Source organism: Hydra vulgaris, chromosome 12, assembly GCF_038396675.1.
Source record: "Hydra vulgaris chromosome 12, alternate assembly HydraT2T_AEP".
Lineage (NCBI taxonomy): Eukaryota > Metazoa > Cnidaria > Hydrozoa > Anthoathecata > Hydridae > Hydra > Hydra vulgaris.
Genome location: NC_088931.1, coordinates 39494021 through 39510000, shown reverse-complemented (window position 1 = coordinate 39510000; position 15980 = coordinate 39494021). Strand labels below are relative to the sequence as shown.

General features: G+C 28.4%; 2 protein-coding genes across 3 annotated transcripts in view; both read left to right on the top strand.

The window, feature by feature from the left end:
- LOC136088717 (uncharacterized) overlaps positions 1–7673 on the top strand; it is an 8678-nt gene extending 1005 nt beyond the window's left edge. Inside the window, exons 2-4 of one of the 2 annotated variants that reach the window (XR_010642429.1) lie at positions 1–2308; positions 7119–7172; positions 7240–7673. The exon at positions 1–2308 is cut by the window's left edge and continues 286 nt beyond it. Coding sequence is in view for 1 of the 2 variants with exons in the window: in XM_065813194.1 (XP_065669266.1) it covers positions 692–1269; positions 1388–1787 (978 nt within the window). In the remaining variant the exon portion in view is untranslated. Of the gene's footprint in view, positions 2309–7118 lie in introns of both variants that reach the window. The other variant, XM_065813194.1, reaches the window with a different exon arrangement.
- A 3792-nt stretch (positions 7674–11465) lies between these two features.
- Positions 11466–15980, top strand: LOC101234607 (transmembrane protein 170A). Its single transcript, XM_065813195.1, has 3 exons — positions 11466–11611; positions 11697–11867; positions 15183–15980. Exons 1-3 carry the CDS (start codon positions 11578–11580, stop codon positions 15311–15313), a joined length of 336 nt encoding a protein of 111 aa, XP_065669267.1. The 5' UTR covers positions 11466–11577; the 3' UTR covers positions 15314–15980.

Here is a 15980-nt window from a genome sequence, read left to right as displayed (position 1 = left end):
GATAAGCGAAAACAAAATGCTTAAAAAAGAAAATAAAATTTTAAAAAGGAAAATGGTATCTATGATGGATTTACAAATGGATTATTTTACACATCTAAAAGATTTTGAAGATATGTCAAACAATCTAAAAATACTTATTTCAAAAAACTCTCTAATAGAAGCTGAATTAAACTTTATTAAAAAGTGTTATTGTGAAAAAGAAGAAAAGCTTAATAATACCGAAAACAAATTAGAGCTATTAAAGTCAAAAAAAGAATCATTTAATGTTAGAAATTTGAATAAAAAAATAAAATATCGTGATACTCAGCTGGAAATAAAAAAGAATAAAATAAATTCGTTAAAAAATGAAGAAAAAATAATAATATTGCAATTAAAAAATAAAATAACAGATATTAATTCAATTCTTGAAAACTCAGACATAAACATTTCTGAATTAAAAAACGAAAAAATAAAGCTGCAAAAAAAAGTGAGTAATTTAAAAGTTATTTTGCAAAATAAAACCAACTATATTAATGACAACAATATGAAAGATGTTATAAGTTTAGAGAAGGAAGTTGTTTTGTTTTATAGTAAGACAAACATTTTAAAAGAGGAGAATCTAGAACTTCAAAAATTGGTTTCTTTGCTGGATGATGACGAAGTAATAACATTTGAAGATGGCAGATAGAGTGATGACATTCGAGAAACAATAATGAAACTTCTTTCAATGAACGTGAGTATGAATAGTGTCAACGAAGTCATAAAAGTAGTTTTAAACAAACTAGCCAAAAAGAACATATCTAGACTGCCATCAGCCGCTGTAAAATGTAGGTTAATGCAGGAAGTTTCAATTTTAGGTCAAATTCAAGTTGCGGAAGCAATGCTTGAAAATAATTTGATAAATAAAAACTCTAATATAGGCAATTGTTTGCATGGTGATGGTACTCAGAAATACCAGAAGCATTATCAAAACTTTCAAATTACTACAACTAGTGGGAAAACTTTATCTTTTGGTCTGTCAGAAGTGGTTGGCAAAGATGCAGCAACTGTTTTGCAAAACTTTACTAATATAGTAGATGACATTTGTGACGTTGTTAGCAACTCAGCTACTGAAAAAGAAATTAATTTTGCTAAACTAATAACATCAATAAAATCAACAATGTCTGATCTTTCTTCGGTTAATCCTCTTTTTAACTCACAGTTAAAAACATTAAGGGAAAAACTTTTGCCTATTGCAATTAGTTACTGGGATTTTCTTTCCTCAAACGTCAAAGACAATATGAAGGACATGTAATTTTTTCTGTAAACTTCATTTGCTTGCTAATTTTGCTTCTGAAACTGATAAAGTTTTAAATTCTTTTGAAAAAATTCTACTTCAAAATGATTTTGAAACTGTTTTTGCTTTTAGTGGTAAAGAATTTGGTGCTGTACGGTTAGTTCGTACTACATGTAAGGCATTTCATTCAAGGGGTAGTGAGGAAGCTGGTGTTGCATCCTGGTTTAATTCTTTTCTTTCCTCTCGTAACGATAAATCTTATTTTGTTCCATTTATTGGAAATCGATTTAATATTTTGTATTACAATGCAGCTGCCCTATACTATCATAAGGATGCTATAACAGAATTTCTTAATGCTTGGCCTAACCCTAATAATTTATTAAAAGCAATTAAGGAAGATATCACAAATCTTGTATTCATTGTTGAAGTCCGTGCATTAGGTATTATTGACAAACTACTTACTGGTCCAATGTGGAGAATTATCGAATCACTTGATAGTATATTATTACTCAACTTAATTTTTATCGCATAATCTTATGTGTTGAATGTGACAAAAAACATTTTTGTAAAACAAAAGTAGAAGGAAGCAAAAGAATAAACTTGTCTTCAGAGGAATTATATCAAAATCTTCTTATTGTTATTCAAGCAAATTTAACACCAAACAAACAATCTTTAAGTAATAATATAAGTAATAATTTAAAGCCTTGTACAATACGTGATGCAGCTGTTGAAAACAAAAAAAAAGAATTAATGGAAAAAATTCAGGATGCAAGACTAAACAATTTAATAGAGCAACAAAAAAAGCACTCCTTATCAAAATTTATTAACAATCCATCTGATTTTGAAGGTTTTTCTATACAACATCGTGTTAGAGAAGAAGATGCTCTTAAAGTATCTTGGGAACGTGCGCAAGTGGTTCAAATTGATCAATTAAATGGTAGAAGAACTACATACCTTGTTAAGTATGATAACGAACCTGATGAAGTATGGTTATTTCCTTTATTGATTGATTTTGAAAAAGGTGATCTTATTCTTTGTAGCTAGGGTTGCGAGGTAATTTTATTTAATGTAAATTTAGAATTATGTTACAGTATATATTAATCTTATTTCTTTTATTGTTATGTTCCAATAGTTTGTTTTTACTGCATTTGAGTTCAGTGGTTTTTATCTTTACAAATAGTATGAATCATATCTGATATGTTTATCTGTACCAATTTTGTTTATTTGTTGTTGTTTATTTGCAGCTTAACTGCACATTTTTATTATTAAAAAAAAAAAAAAAAGCTTATGCAAAAATACTATTACTTTTACATTAACTGCCTATCAAGTAAAGGAAAGAATCCAGAAATGGAGGGCTAACCTTAGGCTAATTTACTATTACTTTTACATGAACTGCCTATCAAGTAAAGGAAAGAATCCAGAAATGGAGGGCTAACCTTAGGCAACATAACAGCTCACGGATGGAGTGCAAAGTCCTATGGCTTACCTTCTCGTTGGTGCACTTCGTTAAGTAAGTTAGACAATTTTGTATAATTTATGAACGGAATAGCCAAGGCAAATTATGTATAAAATTGTTTGTTAACAATACACACACAGCCTACTCTGAAGTTTGAATTGAAATTCGATAATTAAAATATTTTTTCTGAGTTCAAATAATTTGCAACATATAGTCAAATTTAGGTACATTAATAGTGCGATAATTTATTTCAAAGACAAAACGATTTAAAACATCTATTAAAAAGTTTAAGACAAATAGATAGATAAGATAATCCGTATAAGTATTTCCATGTGTCTGTTAATCTATGTAATCTCAATTTCTTAATACAAGAGGGGGGTAATAAAAGTGGATGGGGGGTTTAGTCAAGATTTAATGAACCGGGGGAGGGAAGGGTCAGAATTTACACTGAAAGTTTTATTACTTATCAGTAACTGGTATGTATTTTTTGATTTTTAAAGCTGATTTTCACTGATTTTTTTTTAGTTTTTAGATAGAATTTTTTTGTTAAAACAAGTAAAAATTAATAAACGGGAGGGGGTCTTAATAAGCTTAGTGTGGGTGGCAAAGTTTCCCAAAAATAATAATCGCCCCCCCCCCCCCCTTGAGTTAAAGACTCGTGATTACACAATCGAATAAAGCCAAACACAATGAAATAGAACAATTCAACGAGTTTTTCATTCATTGTTTTCAAAATTTTTAAAAAGTTAAAAACCCTAACCCCATTAAAAAATATAACATTTTTTATATTATGATAGGTGCTGAAAACAATAAATTAGTCGAATCAGTAGACTATAAGTGGTTAAATCTTTTTTTGAATCTATAACAATACTGAAATTATTAACAAGTCTTTGACTAATTTCTTTTTTTGTTTGTGTAAAAATAAATTTTAGATTTATTTTTATTTTGTACGTATTTTAACGTTTTCGGCGTGTTTTATTTGGGTCCACGTTGTTCAATTGATAATTTATTAAAGAAAGATAAAATTAATTTAAGTTAATATTTATCATCAAAGTTTTGTTACGCTCAACGTATTATAAATTAAAACATTTGAAAATTTATTTTGTGTCAAAAAGGTTTAAAACATATTCAAACATATTATACAGTTATTTGACTACTTCATGGTACGTCTGCGTTAACCCCCCAAAAAATTCTACTTATGAATTGTTCAAATAATTTAGATTTACAATTTATTTTCTAATAAAATTTTATTATAAGTTAGTTGACGCAACTTTTTACGCAAAAAAAAAAAAAGATAAAAAAGTTTTTTTTTCGGTGCCAAAAATTGAACGAGATACTTTAAGAAAATATTTCATAAAAAGTCTATGAATTGAAAATATTAAAACACGTATATCTTTGGAACTAAATAAGCTACAGAGGTGGTTGAAACCATTTTGAAAAGGAAATATATTAAGGAATATAATGCATTTAATATAAAAAATATTTACATTTGCTATAAATATTGCCTAAACTCCCTACAAGTACCATAATTATAATAATATTTACATAAATAGTATTTAAATTTAGAATATATTTACTTCATTTGAGAAAAGAGAAGTTGAAAATATTTGCTTACAAATTTAATCCGCAATTTGTAAAAAGGGCAAAGAGCAGCTTCACTTTTCGGATCAAAGTTAGACATCTAGTTATATAATATATCATTGGTATCGATACGTAAAATTTTGACTAAATGAGACGTAAAATTGTCGCCTATGATATCTTTTAATATTGGTAGTTAATCTTTAAATGACGTATTTTATAGAACGAGACTTTAGACATTGGTTTTCCAACTTTAGTCATTAGAAAAGGAAATGAAGATTTTAATAGTCCATCCTGCTAGTCAATGTAAATTTATATATATATATATATATATATATATATATATATATATATATATATATATATATATATATATATATATATATATATATATATATATATATATATATATATATATATATCACAAAGTTCATTATTTGTACACGAAAATAATTAAATTGATCAAAAATATTAAAAAAAGTTGATTTCCTTCTGGACAAAACAAGTGCAACTCGACAAAATGTTGACCAAGCTGTATTTCGCTACCAATATTTCGTGGCGAATCCTTTGTTGTCGATCACAGCCTTGCATCTTCGAGACGTAGATTCGATCAGATGATCAATGAAACTTTGTGAAATCGCTGCCCAGGCCTTTTGGATTTGTTCAAACAGTTGATCCTTATTACGAACACCTTCACGATTAATTCTGCGGTTGACGATCTCCCACAGGTTCTCAATAGGGTTGAGATCCGGAGATTGAGGCGGCCAATCCATCACTGATAGGTGGTTGTCTTGAAACCACTGCTTGACTACTTTTGCAGTGTGTTTCGGATCGTTGTCTTGCTGAATAACCCATTTTATTGGCATATTTCATTCAGCATGAGGTAACATAACATTTTTCAGGATATTTTTATACATGAAACGATCCATTATTCCATCGTTTCGATGTATTGGACCTGACCGTTAGCAGAAAAATACCCCCAGACCATTACATTGCCTCCACCATGCTTCACGGTCTTATGGCAGTAACGTAAATAGAGGCGTTTTCCGGCCGGAACATAGTCTTGATACGGTCCATTTTTTCACGCGATATTTTTCACAAATACTTTTTTGTGACATTCCATTTACGTAATCGCCAATAATTTTCTTTCTTAGTTCCTATCCAAGACTGTCGGGAGCCATTTTTGCACTTGAAGTCATAAAAATAATAAAAACAAATAATCACGCTTCTCAAGGCTTACCGTGTTACATTTACCTTGTGATGATACAATAATGCTCTGTGGAACACAACGTTATGGTTGGATGTGGACTGTATTGATGTAATGAAACACTTGTTGTATTTCACTTCTTGTATTGATGTTCTTCAATAAAACACTTTGATTAAACTCACTTCGATAAACTGTCTTGATAAGACTGACTGATTGACTTCCATATACTGACTGAATTACATGTCGATTTACATGTCTCTTATATAGTAAAATGAACCTGTGTGAACCTGTTCTGGAAAATTCTAGATGCTTCTTTTCGATGCTTCTGGAAGCTTCTGTATGCGTCTGGATGCTTCTGAATGTTTCTGAGTGCTACTGGATGCTTCCAGATGCTTCTTCTAGAAACTTCCTTTAATTATTAAAAAAACTTCCGTGACGTTGACATGGACCAGACTTAAGAAAATGAAACAAACCAAAAAAGTTGCATTTGTTTTGTCCGCTGCAAAATGGCACTTGTCAACGAAATTCTGCCTGTGTGCTGTCACCTGTCAGCTGATTACTCATGTCATGGCATGCTATGACTCGAGACTCCTGAACTGTTTGCTGTGGTAGTATAGTTCGTTTCGTTTTTAAGACATGTAAAATTAGGAACACTTTTTAGCATTGTTCAATGTTGGTTGCAAATGTTTTGTCCAATACTATATATATATATATATATATATATATATATATATATATATATATATATATATATATATATATATATATATATATATATATATATATATATATATATATATATATATATATATATATATATATATATATATATATATATATATATGTATATATATATATAATGTAAAACGTCCAATTGTTCATTATGAGGACCAGTACCACCCTGGATCAAGCTCAAAGTTTCATATATTAAAGTAAGCGCTCTTCACACCGCTACCACCATTATAAACAAAAGATATTGGAAAAATATCAATCTTTGGGATCTAATATTTTATTAAGGAATAATGAAATTTAGAAAAGTTTGATTTCTCAGGAAAATCATAGCTAAAATACCTAAAAATACATGTATAAAAAATTAAATATTGAAATCACAGCTAAAAAACAGATGTGCAGCATAAAGAATGATATCACTACATGTACTTAAGTCTACAAGTTATAATAAAGCTATTATTATATGGTTACAATCCTAAACGACATCTACATTCTACCAGATACTATTTTATTTTTTGATATAAGTTTTAAGATGTTTTTGAAACTAATTTCTTTTTTAAATAACAAGCGATGAAAGTCAGTCAGTCTCACTTACTGATAAAAGTGGCAGCAAAGTACGCTTTGCAGAGAATATAATTTATTTCACTCGTTAAAATATGTTTTTAGATTTTTTAGCGACATTTGGTTCTTATAAAAATTACCTTTTTTAAAATAACAGATGATGCAAAGAGTCAGTAATGTCAATTATAAAAATGGAAGTAGCAACTTTGCTTCTCCCACGTATAATAAAATTTCATATGTTAAAATATTTTTTAAGACTATTATATTTTTTAAAATTTAATAAATATTTTTTAACTACATTGTGTCATATAACAAATAATTTAATTTTTCAGATCGCAGATAATGAAAAAGAACAAGTCTCCTTCGGTTGTTTAAGCGGAATAAATGTAATTAGAAATGTATTTTTTTAGATGATACTCTTTTCTACTTAATATAATTGTTCTTTAAATATAGGATGAGGTTATATGAACAGTGGGACAAAAGTTTTCCTGTATTGAATTGATTGAGGCTTGTAAAGCTAATTACGAAGCAAAACATCATCAACTCGTAAAAAATAAGTTAAGATCTTAAGAAGTTGCAAAAAAGAGAATTCCTAAACAAATTGTATTAGCTAATATGACATTGAATTATCAAACTCTATAATAGCAAGAAAACGAAAAACAAGTCTTTTCGTTGTGATTGTCCATTTGAAATTGTTTTGGAACTTTCAGTGGACAGTCAGTATCTATAAGTGGTTCGTCTGCAAGAAGAACACAATCATCTTATTTCTCAAGAACTGGACATGGTTATGTATTAATTTGCTTTCATTCAATGGCATATTAATTTTTAAATTTAAGTTCTTATTTTGAATGTACTTTATTTGTTGTTTTTTATCATTGTGCTGTCCATGTCTGGGTGTTTTTTTTTAATGCATTTACAGTATTTTTTTTTTTTTTAATAATTCACATCCCCAAGGCCGGGAAGGCCACTACAGATGAGGAGGCTACTTGTGGTTATAACCCTCTCTCAACGCTTTAACTCCGAAACACGAACCTTGACGAACAAGGCCGCTGCGCAGAGAAACAAGTATGCTTAACAATATCACCCTAGACATGCTGATGAGCTCTGATATTGGGCGAAACAGACAACTGGGTTTGAAAATAGTTCATTGTGACAAATCATTTGCTTTAGGTTTATGGTGATTTTTTTTTACAGTTGACGATCTTTTCGAAGAGAAGTTACTTGTGAGAAAATGGATATCACTTCAGCAGAAAGATATCGTTGTCTGGAAATAATTCAAGCGATAGCTTACGCAAAGTCAAATTTTGATTACGAACAAAATGTACGAAAGCTTTTAAATACAAAACTAACTGCAGTATCAGAATATTTCATGAATAATTGGGACCCTATCAAACACTAATGGGTAGCAGCTTATAAAAATCTTTATTTGAACCTTGGAGAAACAAGAAACAATTGTCTGGAATCGATGTTTAATAAACTGAAGTTGGTTTGTACAAAGCATACAAGTATGATGCAATTTTTTATAGAAATTTTTGCATTTCTTGGCGCAATCAAGAATAATTGGAATCATCATCACCTTATGTCTTTGATAAGGCACGATATTACTGTACCATCTCATCCTGATATGGTGACATACAGGGAACATTTAACGCCTTATGCTTTTTCATTCATTATTTCTCAGTTAAAAAAATTGCAACGATTTAACTTTAAATTTTGAAAAAATAGACGATACCGGAACTTACACCTTAAAGAATTCCATATATTTTGATTTTGTCTGAAGATGCTTGCAAATGCGGATTTATGTCAAAAATGGGATTACCATGTTATTATTTACTCCAACTGCACAATTTTTTGTTACTACCTATGTTTGATGTAAAACTGGTTAACACAAGGTGGACTAAGGAGTATTATAATCAATCCCTTAAGGCAAGAAACTTTTCAAATATTACTTTGAGTGTTGAAATAGTTTCTGAATTTGATGGTAAACCGTTCAAAGCTTTAACGCAGGCACAAAAATATCGAAGTTTATTGAAAACTTGTCAGTTATTAGTTTGCAATCGTTACTCATTTAGAGAGAGATTTTGGAGTATTCATCTTAGATGATCTTAAACTTAATGCTCAAGTTTCAGCAGCTGCGGTGAACGCTAATCACTCCTTAGAGAGGCTGAAAAAACTTTGCAGCTGTAGTTTTTCACTGTGGAAAGAATTGTACACCACGTATGTTCGTCCTCACCTAGAGTACGCTATCCAAGCGTGGTTACCTTACTAACGGGCAAGTATATTATGTGTAGCCATAATCAAAGACCTGCATAGCAAAGAGTACTCAATTGCATGCCAAGATAGAAACTTTTCACAAATCGTGCTGTGTTGCACTGGAATACCCTGCCGCAAATAGTAATTGACGCGAACTTTCGTCAACATGTTCAAAAATCGACAAGATGAACATTTAAATCAGTTAAAAGAGAATTTTTAAGCGATAACTGGAAATAAAATCTCTTCTTGTACGTTTCCAGTATTCTATTATGTTCTTTAAGAATTGTACTTTTTTTGAAGATGTGCACGAGTATGTTAGGACTGTTAGTATAGAGGTGCCTGATGCAGCACATCTTCGTTGGTAATTTAAACATAGCGAACATTTATTACGGCTTGTTGTAAATATTTTAAATCAATGAACACTTAAATAAACTTAAGTAAACTAAACTAAACTATAATAAAGAAAAATTAGGCAGTGTTTGTAGTCTCGCGTTACACGCTTACCCAACCGTCAGTATTTTAACGACATTAGCTATATTTCTACTTTTTTAAAACTGTGTTGTGCTTTAAAAATACATGACACATACAGAACTAAATGAACACACGCGAGATGTTTACTCCTAACGCTATTATTTTTCAAAGCTTGTGTTTATTGGCCTTCTATATCAACAATAAAGATATATGATAATCTACATTGTATTATTTAAATGTTTATACCAGGGGTCGCATTATAACATTGATGTTATAACGCAGCTCTTCAGCTTCATGCACAAATACTATTATAATATTGAAAACAAGGTGTCAGTAGCTCTTTAAAAACTGGAAAATTTTTATAAGTGATAAACTTTAGCTCTTTCGTCTTAAAAGATTGCAAACCCCTTGTTTATACAAATTATCAAATGCATTATTTTACGATACTAGACTCGATTAGAACTAGTTTGCTTTCAATGTGAAATTGGATTAGGTCTAAAGTTAAAGTAAGGAGGATTGGCACATCCCAAATTACCCAAATGCTAACGTTACCTATGCAAAAACACTATATATATTTGTTTTATAACTTACAGATTAGTTATATATATATATTTTTAAGTTTGCAATTATTAATCGTAATATAACAAATTAAAAATACAAACTTGTTGTGTGAAAGAAGATCTCAAAGATCTTATCAAAAATTTCAATAATTATGATTTCTTTATCATTTTAAGAGTTTCGGAAAACATCGAGAAATACTCTCCTCCATCAAAGTTTTAATATTTCTCTTTGTTCTTTTAAATTCCATTACTGGAACGATTTTTTTATTATTGACATAATATCGACTTGCAGTTCTTCGATAAGTCGAGTGAATTTAAGTTTTTTTTACCTTCTATCATGCGCTGGAAGAAGTTTAAACCAGGAGTGTTGCATATAGCAATCACTTTTTGTTCAGAGCAAGTCTTTGTAATTTTAAATGGTTATATATATTTTAAAAATGTTCATAAGTTAAAAGTTGAATTAAACTTTTTTTTCTAAATATTTTACTTTGAAACACTTTTTTGTTGTAAACTACTACTATAACTATAATTAAATTTTTTTTTTATAAATGTTTTTTTTTTAATTTTACTTAAGGAAGGGGGGGGGGGGTAAATTAATTGTTGACGTAATTTTATAGGGGGGTTCCTGTAAGTTTGACAAGTCGTTGACAAAGGCGAGGGGGAGGTAAAAATCGCCAAAAATTGTTGACGTAATTAATGGACAGCCCCTTATCAGAGGCGTAACAAAACAAAATATGAGGGCCCCCCAAGCCCAAATTTGTCTACGGCCATGGATTAACGCTTTTTTGGATGATTCAAAAAAAAAAAGATTTTAAACAGTTGATAAAACGCAGACCAATAAAAATAAAGCTATTGTTAATATTTGTAAAATAATAACTTTTTAAGTATGCGTTTAAAAAAAAAAAATTATGAATCACACTAAAGTTAAGGAAAGTTAACTTTCAATTGATCATATAACCTACTCGCAACGATTTTTAAGAAATTAGTATTTTGCCGATCAATGAAATAATGGACTCGAATACTGCCTCTCCAAACCAAAACCCTCAGTCAATGTGTGTTCACTTTACTACATTTATCCTTAAATTATGTCGTTGTATGTACACTCTACTGCGCTTATCCCTAAACCAATTCGATATTTGTACATTCGCTTTTCCCGCTAGGGGTTGTTCATATATTACGTCACGCAAGTTTTGACCGTTTTTAACCTACCCCCTCCTTCCCTCGTCATAGAATTGTAACAATTAAGAAGCAAGTTTGGTACAAATCGTACAAAACTTGCTTCTTTCTTCACAAACCACTAACCCTCTCCCCTTCCCCTTATAGCGTGACGTACTTATGGACGAAGAAGTTGTCGATATTTTTGTGCACACACTTTTTCCCTTAGTGGTATCGTGTTCGGCAAATTACTAAAGTCGTCAATATCATTGCGAGTGGAGATAAAACCAAGAAAGACAAAACTTGCAACAACGACAAATAAAAAATTCTAATACTATACTAAATACCTAACATGGAAAAATCAAATAATATTCAAAGTTTTAATGGTAAGAATTTCGCAAATATATGAGCATAATTTCTTTCCTAAGTTTTATGAAACCAAGTTAAATATATAGTTTCTTAATTTTATAGCAATTTGGTATCAGATATTTTTATATTGTCTTGCAACTGTTCTCTTTGTTCACATAATAGCAGCATTAGTAGCATTTTTCTCACTCCGTAAACATCAAGTTGGAAGATATTTATGCATCGTTTTGTTTTTATATGGTTTTTTATACCCTCTTACTGGAGGCTTTATAACAAGTAAGAAAAATTTATGTTCTCATAAGATCAGGATTGTATATTTAAAAAAATGTATGTTCTTATATTATCAAGATTAGCATAGGTTTATAAAATTTATATATAAGTCTATGTTTTTTTTTCTTTTATAAAATATATAGACGCAGGGTCTAAATATTTTATAAATATAATTTATTGTCACAAAATTATTCAAAAGTAGTATTAAGTAAAACTTTAGTAAGATAAATAGATAAAATAGCACATTCTGGAAATGCGTAATATTATTATTTTCAAATTTTTCGCAAATTAAAAAGTTTTAGATGCTTAAATAAAAAAAAAACTATAGAAAAACACTGTTTAAATTTAATTGCTACATTTAATTTGTATTATACCACATTGATTAGTGACTGTTGATTACATAAGCGTATTGTAGATTTCAGTTTATTTGAAATATCAGTTTTATTACATCATCAATTCGACTTCAATTGTTTTATAGGGAATCTGAAACAATATAAACCTAGAAAAAGATTTGCCAATAAAATGCAAAATACGAACAAAGTTCATTAAACAGTTTTTGAGTACCACAATTAGCTTTTGTGTCCAAAAATAATAAAATAGTATTTTCATCACAGATTCAATATCGAAGAGATGGTTTCAGACAATTTTTTTTTAATGATGGAATTTATTTTAATGATAGTATTTTTCTTAATCATGAAAAACAGTATTTTACCATCTATGTTGTTCTAAATTTTTCTGTTGTTTAATTCATTATGTTAAGTGCAAACATAAAAAAGAATTAGGCATAAAATAAACATAAAAAGTAAATGTGAAAAAATTTTAAAATTCTATTTTATTACATCAGGTTCTTTAATTATTATCATTTTTTCTAATGGAATTAATGGAATTCTATAGGTTTCTAATGGAGATCCATAGGTTTTAGTTAATTATCAAACTTTTTAAATTTAAGTATTGTTTACTTTAACAAACTAATTACAATTATTTTTGCGTATTAAAAGTTCTATTAAATTGTCAAAAACTTACAACTTCACTATACTTTGTTAAACAGCTATCAATTAGCCTTAAAACCTTGTCTCATTTTTGAGAAAATTATATTAAATGGGCAATTATTATATGAATGGTCAGAATATTATTAAAAAAATTTAGTTATGATCACACAATGTTATAACAGCCCTGGTAAAAACTCCTATAAGTATACACATTTGCAAGCTTAAATGTTATAAAAGGAGGTCAGCAATTTATATGCTGTTTGTTAAAACTTTGGTAAAAGGTCAGCAAAGCTTTGTAAAATAACTAAAGCTATTTAAAAAAAAAATTATTTGAGATATAATGATTAGAATTTAGCTAGTCATCCTGATGTTGTTTTTAAGCAATTGTTATAAAAATCTTTATTGTTTGGAAGAAAAAAATACTTTGATAAGTGGCTAAAACAAATTTCTCAGGTTAGTTAATAAAATGAATTAAAAATATATATTTATGGCGAAGTGTTTTTTATTTTTCTTTCATTTAATTTTGTAAAGGAAAGAACTGTGTCTCAATGAACCTTCAAAAACTAATTAGTTTTAGCAACTGATATCATTAATATATAAATATCATTAATATCAAAGGATAATAATAATCATATCAGAAAGATCAAAGGATAATAATACTACTGAGATAAATCAAGATAAAATGAAAGGTTAATGAAACAGGTAAATAATAGATAAAATTAAAGCCTAAAATTTTGTAGAGTTGTTTAGGCAGGTGCAGGCTTAAGCCTGCCATTTCTGCTGAAGCCTATATATAGTTCGTGTGTGTGTGTGTGTGTGTGTGTGTGTGTGTGTGTGTGTGTGTGTGTGTGTGTGTGTGTGTATAATTTATACAGTATATGTGCTCTTGCTTATTTTAGCATAAAATGTTACTGTAAATCAATCATTAAAAAGCAAGATTTGAATAGAAATAAAAAAATTTTCCTCTTTTAATAGAAAGAGTTTCTGGTCAAACCCAAAAAAAAATAAATCCTTTTATATAATAGTCGATATAAGGACACTCTCCTTAGTATATGGCTATATCAGTCAATATATGTAAACATTGTGGCATGTGAAAATAAAATATAAGAAAGTAAAGAAGTATGAAGAAAAATAATTTGTATATACATATTTGTAATAAAAAACAAACTTTGTTTATTAAGAAATGTGAAGAAAAAAGCATTACAAATAGTAACTATAACATGATAACTTATTTAAATTATAACTAATGATAAAAACTATGGTAAAAGTAATTATAGTAAAGTGTATAACTATGACAGTAATTATTAAACTTAACATAACATTAGCAAAAGTAAGGGCAATAACCATAAAACTATTACTACAATGGAATCACTATCATTAATGTTATAAATAATATTAATAAGATTTATAAAACAAAGGTAAATTAATGATAACAGCAATATTAGTAGTAGAGTTAAAAAAAACAGTATAAATTAAAAGTAATAGTTTTTTAAATACAGTAATATAAAAGAAGCAATAATAATAAAAGATAAAATTAATGTTCATTAAATATATACTCAAATAAAAGTTTCTTAATTTGGTTTCGATTATAAAGAAGAATGTTGGTAATAAAATGGTATTTAGTTAAAATCTTTTTTTTTATAAGCGGTATTATTTCCAGTTTCCAGTGAGAAATACATTGATGTTTATATAGAGAGCTTGCCATATTTGATAGTGTTGAAAAAGGAAGTGTGCAAGTTAAAATTTTCAGTATTTCGAATGTAATATTTGTGTGTCACTTGTTTTAACAAAAAAAAATTGTTAAAAGGTAGTTGTTTGTTTTGAAGAAAATCAAACACAAAGAGACAATTATAAAGCTTTACGAGATCTTGAAATTTTAGAATTTTTAATTCAGAAAACCTATTTATAGGTTTTCTGAATTAAAAATTCCTAAATATAATAAATAACCTATTAATATCCATATTAGATTGTAAAGGAGAAAATTTCATAATTCAAATGGAAGTGCGTTGTAAACTGTTTATACGATGTAATGGAAAACTACCTTTTTAATCCCAATTAATGTAATATTTTCAAAATTAAGTTAATAATGCTTTTGTCACACACATACTTATAAAAACATAATCATTTATATAATTTATTAAATAGTTAATACCTAAATTATTTAAATATGTCAGCAAAAAACGTTTTTTAAGAGGTTATATATTAGGTGATAACTCAATGTCTTATATATTAAGTGATGCCTAAATGTTTTTTAAAACATTGTATGATGAATTGACTTTCATATACAATTATATTTGTAACTAAGTTTTAAAATATTATTATTCAATTTTAGGTGTTCTTATTGCTTGGATTTACTCTGCCGCTGGCTATACTATGGAAAAAAATTTTGCATTTGTATATGGCGCTGGCCAAGCACTTGTATTATTTCTTGTATCGTTTATACATCTTTATGGGTTGCTTTAAGACGGATTTTAAAAATCAACACTTTTAAGTGATTTCAAGCTTTGGCAATTTAGAAGAATCGACATTTTAAATAAGTAATTTGCAAACATTGTAAGTTGCAAAACACAGGTTTTTCGCAGAAACTTTTTTACAAGTTTTGTGACAGACGTTTGTGACAAATTTGAGGGTTTTGGCATAGGTTTTTGCAACTCTAGTTCTACTAAAAATGAAAACAAGATATCACATCGTTTAGCATCAAGAATGCAGAGAGCATATAACAAGAAGAGAAAATAAAAAATTATTGACAGTTTATTTTATATTTTTAAAATATTTATTACAAAAAGAATTCACATCAATAATGTCACTGGTCAAACCAGCCATCTGCATTAGTTGAGTCATTATTTAAAATGTTATGGAAAAAATAACATTAAAAATTGCTTTTTTCACTAATGTCAGTGCGAAAAATTAAAGATACCACGAATTATTAACATGATTTTGTTGAATCCAGATAATTCTGCTTGACTGAAGTGATAAATATTTTAAACATTTAGTACATTACATGGGTGACATGATTTATAATAACCTTATAACAAAATCCCTTAACATTTATTCAAATCTTCTATGATTGGTGATTTTGAAATAACTTTTCGGATCTTCCGCTATACAAAAAGATGAAAATTTAGTTACA